This window comes from Manis javanica, chromosome 14 (genome assembly GCF_040802235.1).
Source record: "Manis javanica isolate MJ-LG chromosome 14, MJ_LKY, whole genome shotgun sequence".
NCBI classification, from domain to species: Eukaryota; Metazoa; Chordata; class Mammalia; order Pholidota; family Manidae; genus Manis; species Manis javanica.
Window position 1 is genome coordinate 39,809,253 of NC_133169.1, and position 26,899 is coordinate 39,836,151.

At 37.9% G+C, this 26,899-nt stretch overlaps 2 protein-coding genes and 1 pseudogene across 2 annotated transcripts; 2 read left to right on the forward strand and 1 right to left on the reverse strand.

Moving 5' to 3' along the window:
* Positions 1-6,166: 6,166 nt before the first annotated feature.
* LOC118967686 (olfactory receptor 14A16-like) lies at positions 6,167-7,114 on the reverse strand. Its single transcript, XM_036994739.1, has one exon. The coding sequence runs from the start codon at positions 7,112-7,114 to the stop codon at positions 6,167-6,169; it is 948 nt and encodes a 315-aa protein (XP_036850634.1).
* Positions 7,115-14,614: 7,500 nt separating this feature from the next.
* On the forward strand, positions 14,615-15,597 carry LOC108399535 (olfactory receptor 14A16-like; annotated as a pseudogene).
* Positions 15,598-22,721: 7,124 nt separating this feature from the next.
* LOC108399534 (olfactory receptor 14A16-like) lies at positions 22,722-23,687 on the forward strand. The gene has a single exon (XM_017664353.2). The coding sequence runs from the start codon at positions 22,722-22,724 to the stop codon at positions 23,685-23,687; it is 966 nt and encodes a 321-aa protein (XP_017519842.2).
* Positions 23,688-26,899: the final 3,212 nt, after the last annotated feature.

Sequence of the window (26,899 nt, forward strand, 5' to 3'; positions counted from 1 at the left end):
AATTTCAGTCTTCTTGAATTTGCTGTGGCTCCTTTTGTGGCCTAGTATGTTGTCTATTCCAGAGAATTTTCTATGTGAACTTGAGAAGAATGTGTATCCTGTTGCTTTTGTGTGTAGAGTTCTATAGGTGTCTTTGAGGTACTTCTGTTCTACTGTGTTGTTCACTGCCTCTGTGTCCTTACTTATTTTCTGTCTGGTGGATCTGTCTTTTGGTGTGATTGGCATGTTGAATTCTCCCAAAATGAATGCATTGCATTCTGTTTCCTCCTTTAATTCTGTTACTATTTGTTTCACATATGTTGGTGCCCCTGTATTGCATGTATATATGTTTATAATGGTTATATCTTCTTGTTGGACTGAGCCCTTTATCATTATGTAATGTCCTTCTTTATCTCTTGTTACTTTCTTTGTTTTGAAGTCTATTTTTTCTAATACTAGTACTGTAACACCTGCTTTTTTCTCCCTGTTGTTTCATGAAATATCGTTTTTCCATCCCTTGACTTTTAGTCTGTGCATGTGTTTGGATTTGAGGTGAGTCTCTTGTAAGCAGCATGTAGATGGGTCTTGCTTTTTATCCGTTCTATTAGTCTGTGTCTTTTGATTGGTGCATTCCGTCCATTTACATTTAGGGTGATTATTGAAAGATGTACTTACTGCCATTGCAGGCTTTAGATTTGTGGTTACCAAAGGTTCAAGGTTATCTTCTTTACTATCTTACTGTCTGACTTAACTTGCTTATTGAGCTATTATAAACACGGTCTGATGATTCTTTTTTTCTCTCCCTTCTTATTCCTCTTGCTCCATTCTTTATATGCTAGGTGTTTTATTTTGTGCTCTTTTGTGTTTCCTTTGACTGCTTTTGTGCATAGTTGATTTTATTTTTTGCCTTTAGTTAGTATTTAGTTGTTCTGCTTTCTTTCTGTGATTTTATTTTCTCTGGTGACATCTACTTAGCCTTAGGAGTAGTTCCATCTAAAGCAGTCCCTCTAAAATACCCTGTAGAGATGGTTTGTGGGAGGCAAATTACCTCAACTTTTGCTTGTCAGGGAATTGTTTAATCCCTCCTTCATATTTAAATGATCATTGTACTGGATACAGTATCCTTGGTTCAAGGCCCTTCTGTTTCATTGTATTAAATATATCATGGCATTCTCTTCTGGCCTGTAAGGTTTCTGTTGAGAAGTCTGATGATAGCCTGATGGGTTTTCCTTTGTAGTTAACCTTTTTTTCTCTCTGGCTTCCTTTAGTACTCTGTCCTTGCCCTTGATCTTTGCCATTTTAATTATTATGTGTCTTGGTGTTGTCCTCCTTGGGTCCCTTGTGTTGGGAGTTCTGTGTGCTTCTGTGGTCTGAGTGACTATTTCCTCCCCCAGTTAGGGAAGTTTTCAGCAATTATTTCTTCAAATACACTTTCTATACCTTTTTCTCTCTATTCTTCTTCTGGTATCCCTATAATGCAGATATTGTTCCTTTTGAAATTGGTCACATAGCTCTCTTAATATTCTTTCATTCCTGGAGATCCTTTTATCTCCCTCTGCATCAGCTTCTCTACATTCCTGTTCTCTGATTTCTATTCCATTAACAGACTATTGTACCTCATCCATTCTGCTTTTAAGTCCTTCCAGAGATTGTTTTATTTCTGTATTATCCCTCCCAACTTTATCCGTTAGCTCTTGCATTTTTCTCCGTAGCTCCATCAGCATAATTATTACCTTTATTTTGAATTCTTTTTTAGGATTATTGGTTAAATCTATCTCCCAGGTTCCCTCTTAGGGAAGGATGTCTTGTTTATTGTTGTCTGTAACAAATTCTTCTGCCTTTTCATTGCAACAGAGGTAGTCTTAGGCTGTTGGTGCATGTGTCAGCTGGGAGAACAAAGTCCCTTCCTGATTGGCCCTCACCTTTCCTTCCTTTGAGAATGGTGAGCTCTTGTGGCTTGTGCTGGACAGATGCGTGTGGACGGGACCTCTGAGTCTGGTCTGCGGCTGCTGTGGGCATTGCCAGTCTAAGGCTGCTGCTCTGCTATGGTGGGGCCATGCTGGAGGGGGAATGGGCTGGAGGCTGTTTATCGCAGTGAGGTGCCTCAGAGCTCTGCTGCCGCCTGGTGGTTAGGGTGCCCGGAGTTCCCCAGGATTCCCAGCTGCTGGGTTGAGTGTGCTGGGATGCTTCCATCCAGCTGTGAGACTCCTGTCCCTTTAAGACTTTCAAAAAGCCCTTGCTTTTCTTTTGTGGGGCTGCAGGGACCCACTCGCAGGTTTTACTGTCCTGTTTCCCTAGTATCCAGCACACCATACACTGTGTGTCTCCACTCCCAGTGTGGATTACTAGGGCTGGGAGTTTAGCAGTCCTGGGCTCCCACTCCCTCCCTGCTCCAACTCTTCTCCTCCCACCAGGGAGCTGGGGTGAAAGGCACTCTTGGTTTCTGCTGGGCCGTGGTTTTTATCTTACCCCCTTTGTGAGGTGCTGGGTTCTCGCAGGTGTAGATGTAGCCTGGCTGTTGAACTGTATCTTCCAGTCTCTCTTTTAGGAATAGTTGTATTTGTTGTATTTTCAAAAATGTGTATGGTTTTGGGAATGAGATTTCCACTGACCTACTCACACCACCATCTTGGCTCCTCCTCCTCCCTGTCTAACATTTTTATAGGTCCCAAGATAGAAAGAAGGGAAACACTCATCTAAAATAAAAATCATGAAAATGTTGTCTAATATTAATGAAATGGGAACACGTGCACCAAATGAAATGAACAAATTAAAGCTCTGTGTTAACCACATACATGGTTTTCCTATGTAAAACATAGGAAATGAATAACATAGAAATGAAGTAAGCCAGATACAAAATCATACAGTAATAGCCTTCCATTTATCTAAATTTCAAAACAGGGAAAACTTATCTAATCTAAAGTCAGAAAGTACAGGTGCACACTTGATGCCAGTGTTTTTTTCATGAAGTCAAAGAATGAACTTAGCAAACTGGGTAAAATTGCAGTATTTCCAGAATCTCTTGCTTGGCTTTAGTGCATCTGTATATCAATAGGGGTTTCCAAAGGGTGGAGAGAAGTAGTCCATCTCAATATCAATAGTAATAACAAGGGAGAGTGAGGGCATATCTGGACCAGAAAGGTTAGGTGGGATCCCTCTTTACAGCCCGGATGTGAGAGACACAGTCGAGCAGAAGTGGACAGCTGCTTGTAAGCAATAAATGGGTTTCTTAAACTTTATTACTCCCTTTGACTTATTTCAGTTTCAAAGGTATTTTGCCCCAGGATTTCCCCTCCCCAGAGTTACACAGTCAATGTAGGAAAGCAAGGGAGGCTTTTATTTAAAGATTAAGTGAGAGGACAGAGTTCCCGGCTCACACCTTCAGGGAACAAGAGAGTCTGGAGTGGTGAGTTGTCTAGGAGGGGATTTATATGCAGTTGAGGATGACTGTGACATAAGGCTAGGGTGCAGACCTGCCAAATGGTCTTGAAATGTTTATCTTTGATGAGACACTAAGTCTCTTTTCCCCATATCAGTTCTTTAGGTAACAGAAGAAATGTATTGCTGTGATTCCGTCCCAGGATAGCAGCTTCTTGGGCTGGAGTGTATCAACCAAAGCAGCCTGCCCTGCCCCCAAGGTGCGCTGAAGTGTTGTCTGTTTGCTAAAGAGTATGTTATTAATGTTACTTCTTAACTTCCTGGTTTTTAACATGTAATCTTATCTTTAATATGGAATCCTTCCTGTTTTTCTATGTTGTTTATAGCTGGACTAGCTTGCCAAATCAGTTGCTCAGGTTGCAAATTACTTAATTAGCAGCATATGGGTAAAGTTAAAAAAATAAGCTAGGCCTTTTAGCAGGCTACTGTAAATCTTACAATGGCACTAACTAACTGACATAATGAAAAGCATGGACTGTGCTGAGCTGTTTTCTTATCTGCAGAATATTCAAACATTCCAGGCCATGTTACTCCTGGCTTTTTGAACTTTAACTGATTAGCTCATTAATTTTGAATCTTTTCTGGCTTTCTAGTTTTAACTAACCTCACTGAAGAATGCCTATACTCCTAGTTTCATATACTTACCCTAGAGAATTAATGTGACTCTGTCTTTGCTTAGTGTTTAACATGGGGTTTCGGTGGGGGTTCCCTTGCACACAAGTCACGTTGTTCTGACTGTGATGTTCCTGCTCTGCTTTCTTCTCCTGAGGCCCTCACCTTCCTCTGCCTAAACCCTTGGTCCCTGTCTCACCCTCACAACCACCCATTCCCTGATTCCTGAGGTCTATTCATTGTTATTTTCTATTCTGTCTCACAGTTTCTCATAATTTCACACCATGACTTAACTTATTGCATCCCTTGCTGGTACCAACCTTTGAAGAATAATGTTTCCTCTGAATAAACATACATTAGCAGAAGGAACACATATGGATAGACACAAACCAGTTGAAAAAGAGTTTTCAGAGTTGTGCTGGCAATTTCACACAAAATTGTTTTTTAATAATTACATATAAATATTTTTTAAGTTTTGCAAAACCAACAGAAGAGAATAAATCTTATGATTAGGTAGTGTGAAAATGGCACCCAATTGTGTCTTTTATTAACACACAAGATCATCCTTGTCAAGATTACATGGATTCTGTGTTAGTTACTAGCTGAGTGACAGGATATATTCTTTAGCATTATTGCATGAACTTTTAGAGTGTAGTCAGTTTCATAACATCTTTCTATATTGACAGATAGTGACTACACCAGTGGGGGTGAGGGTTTAATAATATATATAACTGTTAAATCACTATGATATATACTTGGAACTGATATAATATTGTATATCAACTATACTTCAATAAAATATTATTGGTAGTTACATTGATGTTTGTGCCCAAATACAGTAAATAACTGCAAAATATTGTGAAGCTCTCAGACTGATAAATAGGTGTGCCATCATCATCAGGATCATTGTTCCAAGACTAGGACAGAGTGGTATCATTCCATTTCCCTTTAACAAAAAGAGGGACAGGAAAAACACACTTTGGGAATAAAGAATGATAAGTGACTGAGGAAATAAGTAGTCAATGATAGAGAAATTACACCATAATCATGTGGAATCTGGAAGCATATTTTTTTCTTAAAAGCGGTGGAAATATAAGAGGAATTGAAACATACAGATGATAGAAAAATTTGAGACTATAATGATAGCATGAAAGAAGAATGAAGGGACAGATGAAAGAATAAAAACAAACATATTTAAAAAGTAAATTGCTTTCCAGGCAAATTTATTGATATTCAGAAGCCAACTAGAAGTAAATTTACATTTACAAGATATAAAGTTAATATTAATTAACTAAATTTAAACTTATAAATAATTAAGTTTCAAAATAAACAAAAATACTAAAATTTAGAAAACTTTTAAAGCACGTCAATTTACTGGTGTATTAATTTAAATTTATACATAATTTTATGTGAAACAAATTTACAAAGCAAAGTGTGGGAAAGAGTAAATGATGACTTCTCTTAATTATTCTTTCCATGTTTATGTAAGGATAACATATTCCTTATTCTCATCTTTGTCCTGGAAAATGACACCTGTCCCATTGCCAAACTAATCCCACTACTCTTAAATGACAGTATGTGATACCCAATGACATCTGCCTTTAATATAATGTGCTCCTAATTTATCTTAAAGAGTGCTAAGATTGTTGTATTTCCCAATTATGTCAAATACTGGAGGAGTAATCATTTAATTAATCAGTTCAACTGAGCTCATAAAAAAGCCTTGCCAATACAAACAAATGAAAAGAAACAATAAATTTGGAATTACTCGTGTGTATTAGTAATTACAAAACTAAGAAAGTAAAATGATGACTAGGAATTTTAACAAAATATTTAAAATTTGAAACATAAAATTGTCCCAACTGAAAATGAGACCAGTGATAGTTTAAGATGTATTAGAAATAAAATACAATACTACTCTGGACCAGGGGCCAACTGATGTGAACATAATGTGCACTGAATAGGAAATTGCTAAGACACTCCACTGCCATGGAAAGCCATGGGATCATATATGTGTAGCATTATATGTAGGACAACCAATGATGTAAGAGATACCTAATAATGTTAAAAGAACTTGCATGAATCAAATAATCTGATACATATTAGCAGGTAGGAGATTCATGGATATTTTAGATATTCATAATTTTGGTGTCATTTTTTCACCCAAAATTTTGCTAAGGGCCACCTTCATGTCCTTGTTTCTGAAACTATAAATGACAGGATTCAGGCTGGGAGGTAACAGAGAGTATAATACAGACAAAAAGAGGTTCAGTGATGTTGAGGCTTTTGAGGTTGAACCTAAATATGCAATAAATCCAGAAGAGAGGAACAAGGTCACCACAGTGAGATGGGGCATGCAGGTGGAGAAGGTTTTAAACCTGCCTTGTGCAGAAGGAATCCTAAGGACAGTGGAGAAAATATAAACATAGGAGACAACCATCAAAATGAAACACACAAAAGCAAAACAACAACTAAAAATAATGAACACATGTTCCAGAATTTGCTCTCCAGAGCAAGAAAGTGCAAGCAGTGAGGGAACATCACAGAAGAACTGGTGCACAATGTTAGGCCCACAGAAGCGGACAGAGAAGGTTCCTGCGGCGTGAAGGGATCCGTAGCTACACCCACTGACCCAGGACGCCGTCACCATCCGCACACAGGCATCTCTGCTCATGATGGCCTCGTAGTGCAGAGGGCGGCAGATGGCAGCATGGCGATCATAGGACATCACCAGGAGGAGGGCAAACTCCGTGCCAGCAAAACACATAACGAGGAAAACCTGTGCAGCACATCCCATGAAGGAGATGGAGTGGCTGCCGGCCAGAGAGTTCAGGAGGGATTTGGGCACAGTGACAGACATATAGCAGATGTCAATCAAGGACAGATTCTTCAGGAAGAAGTACATGGGGGATCGGAGACGCTGGTCCATGGTGGTGAGGGTGAAAATGAGGAGGTTCCCCATCAGGGCTGCCAGGTAAATGAGGAAGAAGAGTGCGGCACACAGGCTCTGGAGCCCCTGGGCATCAGGGAATCCCACGAGTAAGAATTCTGTTACGTTGTTCCTGGTGCCCGATATCTCAGCCATGATGATTCTTATCTACAAAGAAAGAAGTCTGATAAAAAGTCCATTTGGATATTGTCATATTCCTCTTTCCTTAACCCTTAACAATCTTGATTAAGTTCAAGGAGTAGATCATCAGAATAAAACCACAGAAATACATCACATAGCCTCCCCCATTAAGATATTTACAGAGAGGCAAATGAAATATGATTTATGTTGAGGGCCAACTTGAAGATGCATAAAGTGCAGCCAAATGGCTCCTGCTGGCTCTTCCAGAACAGGAAGGTTTATCAACTCTTTTGCTTTAGGGGTCTAACAGGTACATAGACTTCAGGAAAAATCTGCCTGGTCTGCAGTAAATAAATTTCACAGATGCAGCTGAAAATGGCAACAAAAAATTACATGCTGACTGCTTCTGGAGATTATTGATAAATTACTTGCTCTTGCTTTGTTTTTAGATTTCACATATAAGTGAAATCACATAGTATTTGTCTTTCTCCCCTGGCTTATTTCACTTAGCCTAATACCATCTAAGTACAACCATGCTGTTGCAAATTTTAAAACTTCTACTTTTTTAAGGCTGAAGTAACAGACAATTAATAAAATAAAAAGTTATTACAGTTTTAAGTGTGTCAAAGGAGATTAAAGATGATACAGAACAGGCAGAAGCAGAACAGAGGAGAAGCAAGACATTGCAATGCTGAATCTTTTAATTGATGTTTGACATACTGCTTATAAAAACAACAGTAGACTCATAGACACTGAGAAGTGACTGGTGGTTACTTTACGGAGGAGTTAGGATGGGTGGGTGAAATAGGAGAAGGAGATAAAGAGCAACACAATCTCAATCATAATATACATTAATCACAGGGATGAAAATACAGCACAGAAAATGTAGTCAGTAGTTCTGTTACGTCTTTCTATGTTAACAGATGGTAACTACATTAGCTGGACTGAAGATTTAATAATGTATATAACTGTTGAATCACTATCTGCATACTAGAAACAAATATAATATCATATATCAACTATACATAAATAAAAAATACACATATAAATAGTCCATGTCTTCCCAGCGTGACTATCCATGGTAGAGCAATTCCTTGTGTGAAACTCTTCTGAATTCATATTAAATACTACCACAAAAGTGATCTTGCCTCAGTAATAAAATTAGCTACCCACTAATTACATAATAATGAATCCAGGCTATTTCCTCATTGTGTGTGTATATACATATATCTGTATGTTTAAAATATAAATATATACAAAATGTTATAAATAAATATATATACAATGTAAATATATATATGTATGTAATATATATATATATATAATTTTTGTTCCCCTGACTCTAGTTTTCATTTAACAAAACATGATTCCTCTGGGTACACAGTGGCATCTAGAATCAGCAGAACATTCTCTGATACTCTTGTTTGAAACAGAATAGATGCGAAATATTCTCACCAATAACTACGGGAGACACAGATGACAAATTCAAAATTCCTTCTTCCTGATGACAGCAGACGAGGACTGCTTGAGTAAATCTATCCCTCAGCATCATCTGAACTTTTTCCTTCCTATTCGTTGAGTGTGGCAATTAAGTATAAACTGAGAAGATCCCGGTGGATGCCCTGATATGGGGCCCATTTTTAGGTTCCATCCCTCAATTCTGAGTTCTCATAAGAGTGAAAGCAAAGGACTGACTTCATTATCTTTTTTGAAAGCCAGTTTCATTCAAGAATAGCTGCTTTTTCCAAGACCAAGGTGCTTAATTATCTCCACAATTCCTGTGTGATTGCTGAGTTCTATGCTTTCCATTCAGCCACTTGCATTGGTTCAAAGTTAACTTTTGATTTCAAATGAGGTCACGGTTATATAATTGGGGTGGGAATTAACTAGAAGAAATGGTCAAGAGAGAAAACGTTCCCTCAGGGATCAGAGAACAACCTTACATCCCCAGCCTTAGGACCACTCAGAAAGGTAACTTCTTGTCCTAGCACTTTTCTGTCATGAGCCTAACACAGCACCGCCCTGACTACTTCCACGTGGCACCTTTCTGTTCACTGATGTGTTAAAGCATCAAGGTTTCAGTGGAAAATACATTTGAACTGAAAATTAAACTCAGGAGCACATCTTAAGTCAAGAATACTGTTTTATTTTCCTTTCCTTCTATTTTCTTTTGTATTTTAACACTATCATATGTTATGTGTATAAAATATCAAGCAATATAAAAAAACTGTAAATTAAAATGAAACTGGGCTCATCACACGTCCCCCCAGAGAGCGTGTAGGCACAGGTGAGCCAGGAACTCCTCTAACACACAGCCTGGGAATCTGCACACGTGTGAAAGTGCATCCCCTGACACTCACCATGCATGATCCACAGGCTAACTTTTTACATACAAATATATTTCATTTGATTTCCTTTTTATCTAACAGCATATTTTTAAGTGTTATGGATATTCAATATTTTGTTTTGAAGTCCATCTCCACCAGCATGTGACATTAAGGTCAGCATAATTTTACAAGCTTCGTCTCCCCAAGTGTGCACAGATGCTTAAGAAAGTCTCTTGAAATATTACTGTATCAAGTGTAAGAAAATTTAAATTTTCATTGATTCTTCAAAGGTGCTTCCAAAAATGTTTGCAGGTGTGTATTATTACCACATGCCGAAGGGCTTTTCCTTAACCTGTGGATCTGTTGTGCGTAACATTTTAATCATCATTTTCAATTTGTTAAAATACACCTAAGAAAATTTTCCATTTTTAAATTATGTAGCTAAGTGCCATTAATTTACATTGTTGGGCAACTGAAACTACCACCCACCTCTGAAGCTATTTTATCTTCCTCAATTGAATCTGAATACATGTTTAAAAAAAAAACATATATTTATGCCTATATACCCAGCATCGGACACCTACCATTATGCTTTCTCTATGAATTTGAATACTGTTGGTACCTCCTGTAAGTGGATCATACATTACATTCCTGTCATCAATAGCTTGTTTCTCTTATCATAAAGTCTCCAATTTCCTCCATATTGGAGAATGCATCAAGATCCCTTTCCTTTTTGATTCTTAATAATATCTGATATTTATATACTATAATTATTATTCATTCATAAATTGACAGACATTTGAGTAGATCCACCTTTTGGTTATTGTGAATAATGCTGATATTAGCATCGGAGTACAAAAAAATGTCTATTCATATTCCTTTTTCCAATATTTCTGGGCATACAGCCACAAGTGGAATTCACTGCCTCATGCGATGACTCAGTATTCCCTTCCCTGAGTGACTGAATGTCGTGTTCCTCGGGGTCCGCACGGCCACACCCGCAGCCCCCAGAGCCTGCGCGGAGGACACAGCGCCCCGCAGCCAGGCACCACTGGCTTCCTGCCTCCCTGCCTCCCGCCATCCTTCCTTGCCTGCCTTGCTCCTTCCTTGCTTCCCCTCCTCCCCGTTACCTCCTCTTTCCCCGCACGCCTCCCCTTCCTTCCCCCGCTCTAACCCCCTGAGGGCGGATCTCCCCAGGCTCCACATGGCCCCTCCCCGCCGACCATCTGTCCTGTCCGCACAGGCCGCCAGGATGCTTTCTCTGGGGAAATTTCTATTCAATCTCGTGGCCATTTCTTAATCAAGCTGTTTTTTACTGTTGTTTTCATTGATGTTTGTTTTTCAGTTGTAAATGTATTTTATGTGTTCTGAATATCAATTCTTATCAGAAATAAAGACTTAAATATTTTCTCCTTTTCCATGGGTTACCTTTTCACTTTGTTGATAGCATCTTCCAGTGTACACATATTTTAATTTTGGTAAAATAAGATTTGTCTGATTTTTTTCTTGTTGCCTGTTATTTTGGTTTTATAACCAAAAAATTATTGCCAAATCCATTGACACAGAGCTATACCCTATGTTTTCCTCTAAGATATTTATAGACTTAGGTAGAATATTTAGGTCTTTCTTTGATCCATTTTACTTGATTGTGTATCAACTGCGCTTGAATAAAAAAATAAGTTAAGGCATTGAGAGTGTAGGAATCACTTCAGCCTCTCCCTTTCCCGGTGAGGGGCTTCTGGCCATCAGTAGCTTCACCATTATTCCAGGGGTTTGTCCTCCCAAGAGTGGAATACTTCAATGCTTCTGCTTTACAGGCTGTTATTTAAAAACGTGTCCAGTGACAAAAATTCAGGCCTTGGAAAACTCAGTAGAAGGAAGTTTTAAGAAGAGAAGCAAAATACGGGAGTGAACGGCATTAAGGCACTAAGTTTTCCAAATGTTCTGGATTTCTCCAGTATTTATATCAACAGTGCATCAGATGAAGCGACCAGATGTGCATTTATGAAAAGGTTAGGAAAAATTTACTTTCCTCTGAGGGATTTTTTATGCTGAAAAAAGTTATTTTCATTTTATCTGGGCAGCAGCATGCAGTGGAGGAGGAAGACGTGCAAGTTAAGGCAGCAAGGCTCTCAATGTGCCTCTGTCCTCTGTGTAGAGCTGCCTGCTGGCCACTTCCGGGTCCTGTCCTCAGTCCTCCGGTGTTTGGCGGCCTGCGGAGGACATTCATGCAACTGAAATAAGACCTCAGACTCAGAAATTTAGGAGGAAAGGTCATGTTCCTTATTTAGAATCTCGATGAGGAAGAAAAGTGGGCTGTATCCATCAGGAATAAGCTCAAGCCTATCACACCTGAACTATTTTGCCATTAATTTTTAGATATTGCTATTATGCACAGCCACTGTAATTATTTCAATTATTTCTTTAAATGTTTCCTGATAACATGCTTGGGTGTGCTTTTTGGCAAATATGTCATATATAAAGAATGGACACTTCATCTCCTCTTTTCCAATTTAATTACCTTTAATCTCCTTTCCCTGCAAATTTCACTCATTTTAACCTCCAGTATCATGTAAAATCCTGAGAGCTAGGATAGTGCTCAACTTTGTGTGTCTTTAATTTTAATGGAAAACTAACTATCCAACAATTCCTTATTTTGCTGCTTACATGAATCACAGATCAAATTAAATCATAAAAGTTTCAGGTACATAAATATTTGTAACATTGTAAATATAGTAATGTACATGGACATGTTTATGTATTTAACAATAGATGATATGAGTGTATTAATTATAATATGAGCATAGATCATGAATATAGTACATATATGATATGTATAATATTTTTCAGTAAGAGACTATCAAAGAGTAGAATAAACACATAAATGAAACATGTATTTATGTTATAATTGCACTTAGACAAAAATGCTGTACTATATCTTATACTCAGGGTACATAATATAAAATAAAAATAGAATTTCATTTCATTTCTAGTCTGGAACTTCAGAAATACTAAAAGAATTTTAACATTCTCTACAATTGGATACATGTGTTAAGTGAAATCCCTTGTCATGTATAGGAGTTGGCATTTAAAAAACATTTCTGGAAGTGATTTGGTGGCATATATGAAAAATTGAAATAGGCATATACTTGATATGTCCATTATACTTTAAGGATCATGTATACTTGTGCACAGAGAAATCATTTAAATGATGTTACATGTGTTAGTGAAGACAGTCTTGAAAACAATACATTGGACATCCATAATATTTAATAATACCATTCAGATTAATAAGAGGAATTCATATGAAAGTTTGTGTGTAGAAAAAAATGAATCTCTGGACCAAGTACAGTGAATGTCAGAAGATGAATTTTTATAAATATGTGTGTGGGGTCACAGAATGTATGTCAGAAGAAACCCTCCCTATAGTACCCGCCATGGTCCTTGGGAGGCCATATGGGGGTGAGTCAAGTTTTAATCTCATTTAGATTTTTTACATTGTTTGACATCTTGTGTGGATAATATCTACTTACATACTATTGTAAAAGTATAAAAAATAGCAGAACTAAAGGAGTATAAAAAACAGTATTCATGGCTTAATTTGTTTCTCTGAATTTAATTCTCAAAACATGAATTCAAATGTATTTTCCACTGAAATCTTGATATTATATCACATCAAAGAATAGAAAGGCACAATCTGAAAGTATTCAGAGTTTCAGTGAGATTCTCATGACAGAAAAGCACTGGGGACAGCAAATCACCCTTCTCAGTGGTCCTAGGTCCATGGGCTCGCAGTTGCCCTGTGGTCCCTCAGAAACATTCTGTCTCTTGGCCATTTTATCCAGTTAATTCCCACCCCAATTATATAACCATGACCTCAGGTGAAAGCAAAAGATTATTAACCTTGAACCAGTGCCTGGGACTGAAAGTAAAGCTTGCAACTCAGAATTCATATGGGATCTGTGCAGGTAATTAAGCACCTTTGGTCACAGATCAAGCAGATGTTCTTGAATAAAAGTGTCTTTTGATGGCAGATGCCAAAAGCCATCCTTTGCCTACACATTTTAGGAACACATGGAAGATGGAACAGAAAAATATGCCCCATCCCCAGGTGGTTCTTTGGTATGCATTCTACTCACTTCACATCTGATTTCCCAGTCCAGGTAATGGGAAGAAGAATATTAATTCTTGTTTTTTTTTAGGGATACATTTACCCAAGTGCTTCTCTTCCGTTGTCCTTGAGAGGAAGTTTCAGTGTCATCATCCCCATCCATGGAAGAAACTTGTATTAATTGTTGAGAGAATTGTCCGACCCATTTGTTTCAAGGACCAGGATGATTAGAGGATGTTCTGATCTTACTAGAAGTGTTTGCACACCCAAAATGTACCACACACGTTTGTTTAAATGAGAGTTAGTGTCAGTGAGAGTCTCTTTCTATAGCCACGAATGGGGTTTCCATCATGGGGGCAGTTGGTAGAGACGGAGAATGTGGGCCACCGTACCAGGAATAGATGTCTGGTCAGTAGGTCAGGAAGTGACAGGCTTGGTGTCCTATGCTTCTGTTATGAAGATTTCCATCTAACATTGACTATAAATGTTAATATATCACAGTGTGATACTAATGCATGCTTCTGCCATATTCTGCCTCAGATCCACTCAGTGTCATCTTTTATATCATTGCTTATACTTACCCATTATTACTTCATTTTGTACCATTTTATTAGTTTAGTTTGGTCTTACTCAAGATGTAGAGAAGCTTTTGTCAAATGACTTCTTCAGATTATCAGGACGAAAGAGATGAAAGAGAAATGTTTCTCCATTTTTAGCTGCACCTGTGAAGTCTGTTAGTTGACTCAGAGATGTGTCCCAGATGTTCTAAACTTGTCTGCTTGATCCATATGACATGAAAGATAATAAAACTCCTATGCTCTGTGGAATGAAAATACAGCATTTAATTTCAGTTTCTGACTTTGCTAAACTCTCCTTAATGTCAGTCATATTTCCAACTGTTCTCTCTGTTAATATTATAACAAGGAAATCCGTATGGTACTTTACCAGGGTTTCTCTGATAAGGTATATACTCTGGAGGATCAAGTTATGTTGACTTGGGTACATAAATGTGTATATTACCATATTTGAATGGATTAATTACCAATGTTACCTTTACTTTCACAGATAAGTATCAGCATGGCTGAGACATTGGGCACCAGGAACAACGTAACAGAATTCTTGCTCGCGGGATTCCCTGATGCCCAGGGGCTCCAGAGCCTGTGTGCCGCACTCTTCTTCCTCATTTACCTGGCAGCCCTGACGGGGAACCTCCTCATTATCACCCTCACCACCATGGACCAGCGTCTCCGATCCCCCGTGTACATCTTCCTGAAGAATCTGTCCTTGATGGACATCTGCTGTCTGTCACTGTGCCCAAATCCCTCCTGAACTCTCTGGCCAGCTGCCACTCTATCTCCTTCATGGGATGTGCTGCACAGGTTTTCCTTGTTATGTTTTTGCTGGCACGGAGTCTGCCCTCATCCTGGTGGTGTCCTCTAACCACCTTGCTGCCATCTGCTGCCCTCTGCACTACGAGGCTGTCATGAGCAGAGGCGTCTGTGTGCAGATGGTGACAGCATTCTGGGTCAGTGGGGTGGCTACGGATTCCTTCACGCCGCAAGAACCTTCTCTGTCCGCTTCTGTGGGCCTAACATTGTGCACCAGTTCCTCAGTGATGTTCCCTCACTGCTCACACTTGCCTGTTCTGGAGAGACTCTGGAACATGCATTTATTAGCTTAATTTTTGTCTTTTCAAATTTTCTTTTCATGATTGCCCCTTATGTTCACATTTTCTCAGCTGTCTTGAGGATTCCATCTGCAAAATGCAGGTTCTAAACTTTCTCTACCTGCACAACCCACCTCATTGTGGTGACCTTCTTCCTTTTCCTGGTATTGTCGCTTATTTAGGTACCGACTATAAATCTGCATCATCACAGACTCTCTTTAGGTCTGTATTATACTCAGTGTTACCTCCTAACCTGATTCCTCTCATCTGTAGTCTCAGGAATAAGGATATGAAGGTCGCCCTAGGAAAAATTCTGGGGGTAAAATGTTGCCTAAAACAAATACACCCTACAGTTCCTATAATACATGACACACAGACTAAATCAAACAAGTAGAATAATTTCTTGGGAGTTAGATCTATTAACATTATTAGACTCTCCACTTCTCCTGTCAAGGTCCACCAGATTATATGACCAGTAATCCAATTCATATCCAGTGATTTCTATATTTTTATCGTGAAGTTGAGATCAGTGTTGGAAACACACAATGTATTCAATGTATTCCAGCATTAATTTCATATCAAAATGCTTAGGTTATTCTGAAGGTTTCAGTTCTTTTATCAATATCATCCCACACTATTCTTTACATGATCATATATTATTTCTCCAAAATTCACACAATGTATTCCATTTCCTAGTACTGTATTTTACTACTTTACTATAAAATTAAGAGTAAAGGAGTCTTTCTCTTGTTCTCCTGCTTTGACTCCTTTATAATTTTAGAATAAAATAATTTTATCTGCTTAGGCTCCTGTTCTAAGAAGATGCATTAAAATAGAAAAACTGTTAAGTAGTTGTAATCAATAGTCAGTCATAAATAAGAATGTTATGGACAGTGGAAAGGAATGCTATACCTCTCACCACACATCACTGGTTAAAATGGAATTTTAGCCAAAAGAAGTTAATGTGTGCCACATATAAAAAATTTTTAATCTTAATAAAATTTTTATTTTTATTTTATCATCTCCCTTCTATCTATTCTCTTGCATAGTTTTTTATTCTTCACTTATAATTTACTTGCTTGGATACCTTTACATATTGGTATTTTCTTCCCTTGCCTCTCCTTCCATTTTTATCTCACTTTCTCACTTAATTGTCTTTATACATCTCATCCTTGCCCTCCACTATCACAATCTCTTTCTTTCAATTTTTAAGCCTTTTCTTCCAACCACTTATACTTTAGAATGAGCTAAACTTTACCATGTGTGCCTCAGCCAACTGAACTGAGATTACAAACGGCCTGCATTCCCTCCTGAAGACCACCCACACAGCCCGGCCTCCATCCTCTGCTATACAATCCTGCAAATTCCTCTTTATTGGGTATGTCACATGCTGTCTATTTTAACAAATGAAGTATATTGATAAGAATTTTTCTGTAAAACAATCTTAGGCATTTTTAAATAAAACAGAAGGCATTCAATGTTCATATTGAATAACATAAATATTATTTCTTTAATACTGTTAAAACATTCTTGAAAAACAGACTGTACCTTTTTCAAGGATAAGAGTATTATCATTTCTTTCTATTTTATACCACTGTTGTCCAATAGGAACAGAATGCAAAACACATTGATAATTTTTAATTTTCATCCAGTTTCTTAAGAAATGCAAAGAAAATCAGGGAAACTTAGTTATCTTAATTTATTTATATAAAAATGTAAAAAAATTTCTTTCAGTATATAATCCACACTAAATTTTATATGAAATATTTTATATTTATCATAGTAAACCTTTTAAGTTCAGTATACACTTCACATTTATAACACATGTGAATTTGGACCAATTATATTCCAAGGGCTCAGTGACTTCAACAACGTCCTATACCCTAGATTAAGTCTGAGCTGGAATTCACTGAATATTTGTTTTGTTGTACTGTATTTGATTATATAGAACTATTTTTAATTACTTTAATAGTATGTTACCTATAATTATATATAAGTAAGCTTGATGTGTACATGTGTAACTGCTTAACCATGTTAAAAAAAAACAAAAAATTGAGTTAGAATAACCACCTAAACTAAAAGACTTTTCCTGGTTTTAGTAATTTTTTTTGGTGTATCACTGGATGTGTATAGATTTTTTTTCACAAAATTACCCTAAATTTAAGGGCGTTTGGAACAGATAGATGTTACATCATGCTTTACAAGATGGTGTTGCACCAGGAATCTATCCCGTAAGTGGCTGCCTTCATGTGCAATAGTCCTGTCAAAAAATATCAGTTACACAGATCATAAAGCTCTGCTCAAAACTAACAATAAAAAGCTTGGTTTAAAATGATCAAATGTGTGAGTGTATGTATTTTTGTGTGTACATGTATTCTCCCATAAAATTAGGTTTTCCTAGGAAAATAAACTGAAAAGTTATGTATTTATATATAATGTCTATAAAATATTTTAAATTCCTTAATGTGAAATATTGAAAGTTCCATATTTTACGATTAACTATTGAACTCTCACTCACCTACCCCTCTTTAGATTTCACGTTCATTCTTCTCCTTATTTCAGACTTCTATCACATAATTTTGTTAGCTCAGGAAAATATAAGACATGCAGTGAGATACTGGGTTGAATCAATCAGAATATGTGTGACTTACTTTCCTGCCGCCTCCAAGTGAGGATGAGACCCGCGCGTGGGCTCCGCAGAGCGGGGAGGGGCAGGTCTGTGCTGTGCTCGTCGGGGAAGCGGTCAGGCAGCCTGGGCAGGAGCAGAGGGCAGAGAGCGCCCTCCGGCCCCAGTAAGCCCTGAAGGCCCTGAGACTCGGGTTCCATGGGAATGTGCCGAGACAGTGGACACACCCGCCCAGGGTGGCCAGGAACCGCCTAAGGGACACCGGCGAGCGCTTGGGAGATGAGAGGAAAAGGTACTCCGTTTCTACAGGAAAACCGGTGTTCCTTCCTCCGGCAGTTTTCCCATGACCTCTTGTCCATTAGGCCTACTTCTAGACGAACGTGGGAATTTTGCCTTTGAAATACCATGTCCCGTAACTGTTTTACAAAAACTTGCCTCACTTACGTCTTACATTGCACGTTGTGTATCATTCTCTCACCTTTTTCCTAGATGACCAGTTCACTCTTCATCATCCATTAGCTGCATGTTTAATATCTGTGACTATAGAATTTTTTTACCGAACTCCATTTAATACAATTTTGAATGCCTACGTTCATACAGATGTTCTGCTTAAAGTCCAGCTCCTCTTCCTCATATGTCTTCTGTCACCCACACAGCATGCAGACCTGCCTGGATGCCGTCCGGAGCCCGGGCCACTGGGTGTGACAGTGAGGACCTGACGTGTGTACTCAGGCACTGTGTGTGTGGGTGGGTGTGGATGCTGATTAATTCGATAGATGCCCCCAAATTATCACAACCATTGAAAAATTACCTGATAAATTAGGTTAAAAGTACAGTGAGAGTCCTCATTTTATAATATAGAATAACATTTAAGGGAAAAGTAACACTGAAGACAGATTATAATTTTCACATATGAATAGTAAACATATTTATTTAAAACTGAAACAAAATGGTAGAAAAGTGACTTACCAGGAAAATATTTGAAATGTAGACTGATATTAGCACAATTGATATGTATGCAGGAGCCCATCATATAATGCATGTAATTCATTGTCAATTGTAGCCCAGGGGACATGTTTGCAGGCAGTGGAATTAGAAACATGGTCAGAGAAATTGTACAGCAAAGGTCTTGGGGTTTTAGGGCATTATAAATAAAATTCATTTCACTTGTTTACAAAACAAATGTAGAAATCACCTCAGAAATCAAATCCATGGAGAGCAACTGGCACTATAATTACAGACAAAATAATATGGTGCTGTCATGGGATCATTTGGTCATCACTTTCTCTGAACTAACCCACATATTATTATAAATGTTGGGAAACAAACATTGAGGTTGTGTTTGTGTCTAGAAAGCAGAATAACAGACCTAAGATTGGTGTAAAGAGAAGAAATGGAATAACCCCCCCCATACTGTTTGCACATGTCTGTGGTCCAATCTCAGGGACCTCTGGACAGGCTTGCCACAGGGGCTCTGTATCCAGTCCCTTATATAGTCCAGTCTCTCCATCCAGGGGTCAGAGATATGAGGGTACAGTCCACATGTGGTTCAGATGTTCACTGGCATGCTTTTTAGGGTGAGGTCTGTTCACAGAGGCAGTTGGCATGAAAGCAGTCAAGCCTGACATAAGTAAGAGGTATAAGGCATGGTGACATTCCAAAGATTAGTATGAAGATTGCATTCCTTCCTCTTGTAAGAGAAGGCATAGGATTAACCAGGTCTTGCCTGACCTCCCCCTAACCAACTAGCATTCCACAGTTACCTTCCCATGGACTTCAGGAATCATGGTACCTGGCACACAACCATAGCTGTCCATCCCCTGAAAAGAACCAACCTTCTTTATACTCACTATCTTGCTATCACATTCATGAAGTCAATATCCATTATTGCCATTTTTATTCTGGGTATCTTTCTGAGACAACTGGTTAAACAGTAGCAGCTGAAAAATTGGATATATTGTCAGTTAGATTGGTCTCAAGATTTTAGTGCACCGAAAGTGGAATATTCATTCAGTATTGTATTAAATCCTTAATACTGCCCAGCCTCATTGTACAGAAGACCTATTCTGATTATCTGCAATGAAATTACATGCCTTAAAAAAACATAATTGAACTCAGGAGAGTTACAATAATACAGCCCCATTATAAATTTCTGAGGTAGGATATAATACACAAACATAAACTACCCTTTTGCTGAAAGTCAAAAGAAGTCACTGAACTTGTTTTCCAAGTAGGTGTCAATTAGAGGTTCTCCACATGTGTTAGAAGTCAGCGGGTCTCCTTAACAACCTCTCTCTGACCCTGTTTTCTATCAAATCGCACCTATTCTTACAGGGATTCCCAAATTATTTTACTTCATATATTCCATTAGCTACTAAAATATACAGTCATATTAGGTAGAAAGATAGACATGAGCAGCTAGGGACAGGGAAGAAAAGCTGCAAGGAAAATACGCCCAGGCAGGGGGTCCCACGTGAAAGCAGAGGCTTTGCGGGGAGAGAACTTGACTGTTGGGAGGAGGCCAAACCAGTCCCACCCAGGTCACAACGCAGGCGCAATTGAATAAAACAGAGATGCCCAAACCACACCTCCTAATAATCTCATTAAAATAAAATTGCAGTGTCTGCGCCCCCTTTGGGCTTTTCTGTGTGCATTTTGGGAAAAAACATGTGCACTTAAAGGAATAGCTATATAATTAGAACTGTCAATCAAATGACCTCACCCTGTCAATCAAAAGCTCCTCCCAGCTAAGACCTGATAAAGAGACCATCCTCTAAAAGTTTGGGGTCTTGTCTGCTTTGACTTAGGCCCACTCCCATCTTGGAGTGTATTCAAATAAAAACTTTAGTCTGCTTGGATTTTGTGTCTCTGCCTTTCGATTATTGGTTTTGGCAGAACAAGAACCCAGGGGAGCAAACTCAGCCCGTGACTGTCATACAAACTGTGGCAGCCCTGACCACTACATACGATGTATATAACACCAGGTGTAACTACGGGAAAAGAATATGTATGTGCTTTGAATGTTAAAGTAGTAAATGATAGTGAAAATATTAACAGAAAGTGAAAGAAGAAAATCTAGATTTCAGCCTCGTTAGGATAGTGTTTCTAGATTTCATGGTCTTTGAACAAAACTTAATTAAAAGAATTTATTCATCAAAAAATCAATTCTGATAAATGTTTTTCATGTCTATGCAAAAGTAACAAGCTCTCCATTATACCCTCATCATCTATATATGACTCATGACTTAATCCTCCTTGTCCCTTGTCTAGGAGATCTAAAAGGAAAACTTAATTTTCAAGACCTAAATTCAAATGTTATATTTTCCACTAAAATCTTGATATCTTAATGCATCAGTGAATAGAAAGTATTCAGAGTTGTGAGACGCTCATGACAGAAAAGTGGCAGGGGCAAGAAATTACCCCTCTGAGTAGTCCTAGGTCTTGGGGGTTGAGGGTGCCATCTGGTCCCTCAGGGAACATTCTCTCTCAAGCATTTATTCTAGTTAATCCCCACCCCAATTATATAACTGTGACCTCACCTGGATGCAAAGGATCATAAACATTGAGCCAACTCAGGGGGCAGAACAGGAGCTTACAACTGAGCAACCACAAAGGAATTGTAGAGATAATTAAACCCCTTGGTCATGGACAAAACAGCTATTCTTAAATGAAAGTACTTCTGAGAGAAGATAGACTGTTCTTGGATTTCACACTTAAAAGAACTCAGACTTGAGGGATGGTACAGAAAAATGCGCCCTGTTCCAAGGTAATTACTGGGATTTTCACAGTCCATACTTAATTGCCATATTTAACAAATCAGAAAAAAACACATAATTTTGAGTGGTGAATTGACGCAAGTGCCTTTCTTCTGCGGTGTTTGGGAAGAAGGAATTCTGCAGCTGTCTTATCCACCACCTGCAGAAACTGGTGAGGACATTTGCCACCCATTTTGTTTCAAGAACCAAGAGGAAGAGAGGATGCTCTGTTGATCCTAGTTACCTCTGCATACTCAGCACACTGAGGTTTTGTTTAAATGAAAGTTAGATTCATGGAGAAAAATATGTATTTACAATACAGTTTATATTCATACTTTGAGATATATATATATATACACACATATGTATATGAAATACACACATATACATATGTGCATGTGTGTGTGTAAAATGAGAGAAGAGACTTGTTTCCTTATTGATTAATGAAAGACTAATTTTATGGCCATATTCAAGAACACTTTTGTGGTGGTATTTAGTGCAGATGGAGTTGAGAAAGTATCACAGCAACAGTTACTCTACCATGAATTATTGGGACAGGACAATGTGGACATTATGTATTTTTATCATTAATATGTCTATTTAATATCAAGGAGATTTGACATCCCAGTGCTGCCTTCTGCCTGCTCTGTACCATCTTTAATCTCATGTGACAAACATAAGCATCTTTTATATTTTTATTTACTGTCAAGACCAAGAGCAGTGTTTGGCCAATGATCTCTGGAAGCTGTCAGCAGTACTTTTTGTTATTTTCAGCTGCACATGTGACACCTGGTAACCACATACCAGAATGGTTTGTTCCAGAGGCTCTTGGGACTCCTGTGTGCTAAACCCCTGGGTGAGAAAAATGATAAACTTTCTTCCTGTTCTGGAATAGCCAGCAGGAGGCATTTGACTGCACTTTCTGCATCTTCTATTTTTCCCTTAACAACAAGCATATTTCACTGGCCTCTCTGTAAACATCATAATCAGGGGAAGCTATGCGATATGTTTCTGTGGTTGTATTCTGATGATGAACCTCTTGATCAGAATTAGACATGTTCAGGATTAAGGAAAGATGATGGCAATACCTAAATGAACTTATCAGTGTTGCTTTTCATTCTACAGGTAAGAGTCAGCATGGCTGAGACATCGGGCACCAGGAACAACGTAACAGAATTCTTGCTCGCAGGATTCCCTGATGCCCAGGGGCTCCAGAGCCTGTGTGCCGCACTCTTCTTCCTCGTTTACCTGGCAGCCCTGATGGGGAACCTCCTCATTATCACCCTCACCACCATGGACCAGCGTCTCCGATCCCCCATGTACTTCTTCCTGAAGAATCTGTCCTTGATTGACATCTGCTATCTGTCTGTCACTGTGCCCAAATCCCTCCTGAACTCTCTGGCTGGCAGCCACTCCATCTCCTTCATGGGATGTGCCGCACAGGTTTTTCTCGTTATGTGTTTTGCTGGCACAGAGTTTGCCCTCCTCCTGGTGATGTCCTATGATCGCCATGCTGCCATCTGCCGCCCTCTGCACTACGAGACCATCATGAGCAGAGACGCCTGTGTGCGGATGGTGACGGCGTCCTGGGTCAGTGGGTGCGGCTACGGATCCCTTCACGCCGCAGGAACCTTCTCTGTCCACTTCTGTGGGCCTAACATTGTGCACCAGTTCTTCTGTGATGTTCCCTCACTGCTTGTGCTTGCTTGTTTTGGAGAGAATGCCCTAGAATATGCAATTATAATTGGTAGCTGTGGTTTTGGTGTCATATGTTTTATTTCAATGATTGTGTCTTATGCTCACATTTTTTCTACTGTTTTAAGAATCCCATCTGCAAAGGGCAGAGTGAAAGCTTTTTCAACGTGCTTGCCCCACCTCATTGTGGTGACATTGTTCCTCTTTTCTGGGATTATTACATATTTAGCTAAGAACTTTAAATCTTCATCTTCCCTTAAAGTGATGGTATCTATGCTTTACACCGTGTTCCCCCCGACCATGAATCCTGTCATCTATAGCCTGAGAAACCAGCACATGCAGATGGCATTGGCCAGCATGACAGCTAGAAAACTGTCCAGAATATATTGTTTTGATTTATATATGTGAAATTACATTGAAATGGGTGATTTTTTGATAATTATTTCAAAAGAGGTACCTCTCTCCCCCTCTTTCTGTTCTATACAATTCAGTCATGTTTTGCCTTACAGAGTACTAGCTCAACATTTTACTATTTCCTTGTGTGTTGAAATTTTCAGTTAAGTGGTTTTCCTTCCAGTTTTGATTTCAGATCACAATATTCTACTACGGCGAAAATTCTGAATGGTTTATATTCACTACATCAGTGTTTACAAATGCACCATGGTCTCAAATTCTCAAGGCAGTCACACAAAATAGCACATTTTGCAATTATTACAAGATGTATGCTTTGTTTTTAAAGCATCTGTAGCTAAAATGAGGTTGCATAAATCTCATAACTTGACTTTAGGAAGTGTTTGGTCTTGCTAATTAAATACTTACTGGTGGGGTTTAGAGTCGAGTCTTCAAGGTCAGGATGCTGTGGTCACTGGTCATTTGGAATTAGGAATATCTAGTGATGAGGATGACAGCATTCCTGTGAAAGTCTTAGTTCAGAGCAGAATCTAAGTGGAATGCTTTTTTTTACCAATGAACTCAAAATCACATAATACTGAAATGATGCTAAACATGTCTCTTAAATTTATTTTTACTTTTGTCCTTTCCTCCTTCAATCCTTGTTTGTTTCCTTTCATTGATTGTCTTCCTTTTACTTTGTATTTTTCTTAATTTCTATTTTTGTCCTGCTTTTGTCTTTTCTTCCTCACTAGCAGAATTAATTCATTTGTTTTCTTGTATCCATTCACCTATAACTTCCTCCAAGGCTAATTTGACATTCTCTCTCTTCCCACTCAAATTACCCCACTACCTACTTAAGAAACACATTACTTCTACCTTTTTGTGATAAAATTGGTGTAGAAATGAGCACTGCTGAGTCTGTGGGTACACGTGTGCCCAGGCAGTCTGAACTTGCTCCTGTGGGTGGAATTGGCTTTAACCTATTGTTACTCACATACTACAAGGCCTTCTCTTATTTTTATTTTTATTTTTCTGTCCTCATCTAGTCATTTCAATGTGCTAAACTACAAAAGCATTTTATTTCTAAGAATTTTTAAAGCAGACTAAGCAAAAACACTGAATTTTCATACTTTGTATATAATTGACACTTTTGATCATTACTTCTTTATTTATAATAATTTAATTTACAAATTTAGATTCCTCTGGTCTTAATTTTAAATAATTTCTGCTTTATGATCAGTTTACCCTTCTAGTTGTTCTGGATGTTATTTGTTGTGATTTTAGACTTATTTGCTCTCTCTCAACCACATGAAATAGTAAAATAATAGCTTTCTCTCTCTTTTCAAAACTTGTCTAGGAAATGATCACTTATGACAAATTACAGAGCTACCAACCTGGGTTACTCCCCTTTCAACTATATAGGCCCCAGATATTTTTTGAGAGTGTGATTGTATTTCTTGCAGTCCCGGTGATAGTTGCTCTTAGAGATGTGCAATGACACCACTGCGGCTGTGCTTTGCATTCCCCTGGTGATTACTGGTGCTGAGCACTTTTTCATCTACCTGTTGGACATTTGTTCATCTGCTTTTAGACAATATATATTCAATTCCACTGTCCATTTTTTTAATTGGATGGATTTTGTTATTGAGTTGGAGTTGTATTTACATATTTACATATGTAATTATATGTAATTGCTTATTTACATATTTTTGCATTTACCTCCTTATCAGATATTTGATATGCAAATATTATCTCCCATTTGTAGGTTGACCTTTAATTTTGTTGATTACTTTTTTTAAATAATTTTCTTTGAGTTTCATGCAGCTCAAATATCAAATTCAAAAAAAATTATTGCCTGGACTAATGTCAAGGAGTTTGCTCCCTGTTTTCTTCTAGACTTTTATACTTAGGTCTTATGAGTAAGTGTTTAGTCAATTTCAAGATAATATTTGTGTACATTGTAAGATAAAGATCCTGATACGTTCTCTGATGTAGTTATTCAATTTTTCCAAAACTATTTATGAACAAGAATATTCTTTCCCTATTTTATATTCTTGTCTTTTACTCAAATTAATTTCCCATATAAGTGTGGGTATATTTCTGGGCTATGTGTTTGTTCCATTGAGTTACATTTCCATTTTTATGCCAATTCCATACTGTTTTAATGAATATAGTTTGTGTATAGTTTGATACCAGAAAGCATGATTCCTCCTTTTTTATTCTTCTCAAGATTTCCTAATGTTATAAATAGTAAAATGGGTCAATAAATGGATAGTAAACATAAATGGATTGAAAAAGAAAAAAAGAAAGTGCCTAACTTTACAAAAGATGTGTTTATTGAAAGCAAAACAAAAAATAAGCCACAGCCTTTTAAGAAGTGACTAAATTTATTAAACTAGCTGTATTAAACAGTGATATCAAATTTCTGTGTATAAAACCTTTGGGATGCTTGGCCACAGACTAAATTACATGCCACCTATAAGGTGCAAATCCCATTTTATTCTCTCCCTACATCTTGGATAAACAATAATTAGCTTTTCCCTTAAATTCCTGAGTATATTAGTAGGATGCTGAGCATCCAGGAACTGAGAACAGCAATCAGACAAGAAGGAGGCTCTAGGACATGGTCAGGGGACCCACATGGTGAGACCCTTTTTGTCTTTATTTTTCCTCCTTTTGATATCCTTTCATCTTTTGTACAGATAATTTATAAAAAAAAATATTTTTCAGCTTAAAACAGTCCTAAGAGAAAATTTTGAAAATCACACATTTGAGGACATGGCATGGGACCTCTTCATCTGACCCACTGAAGAAGCAGCAATTACTATAAAAACAATGATTGTTGGAATACAAAGTGCACTAATGTAATTCACTTTCATATTTTGCATCTATACTTAAAACTAACCTTTATTTATTCCCCTAAGCCTTCAGATTCTCCCCTGTAGATGATTTCATATAATTTTATCTGTAAAGCAAAATCTATTCCCGAAGGTACTAAGAAGCCACATCATATAAAATATATCCAGAGTTAAGTGTACATCACTCATTTCAGGAGTCAAAACTGCCTTGGCAGGAAGGAACCAGGTTATGGAAATGGCTCTTCAATTATCCATTCCACAACATTTGGCTAAATGGATGAAGGTCAAATGGAGTTACTTTCTCTCTTCAGGCAATCCTTGAATATGAGGTTCCAAGGAGTAGAGGATTTATTTGAAATTTAAATATAA

Bases quoted from the DNA above. Each gene is read 5' to 3' on its own strand.
- LOC118967686 (XM_036994739.1), bottom strand. From the start codon at position 7,114: ATGGCTGAGATATCGGGCACCAGGAACAACGTAACAGAATTCTTACTC.
- LOC108399534 (XM_017664353.2), top strand. From the start codon at position 22,722: ATGGCTGAGACATCGGGCACCAGGAACAACGTAACAGAATTCTTGCTC.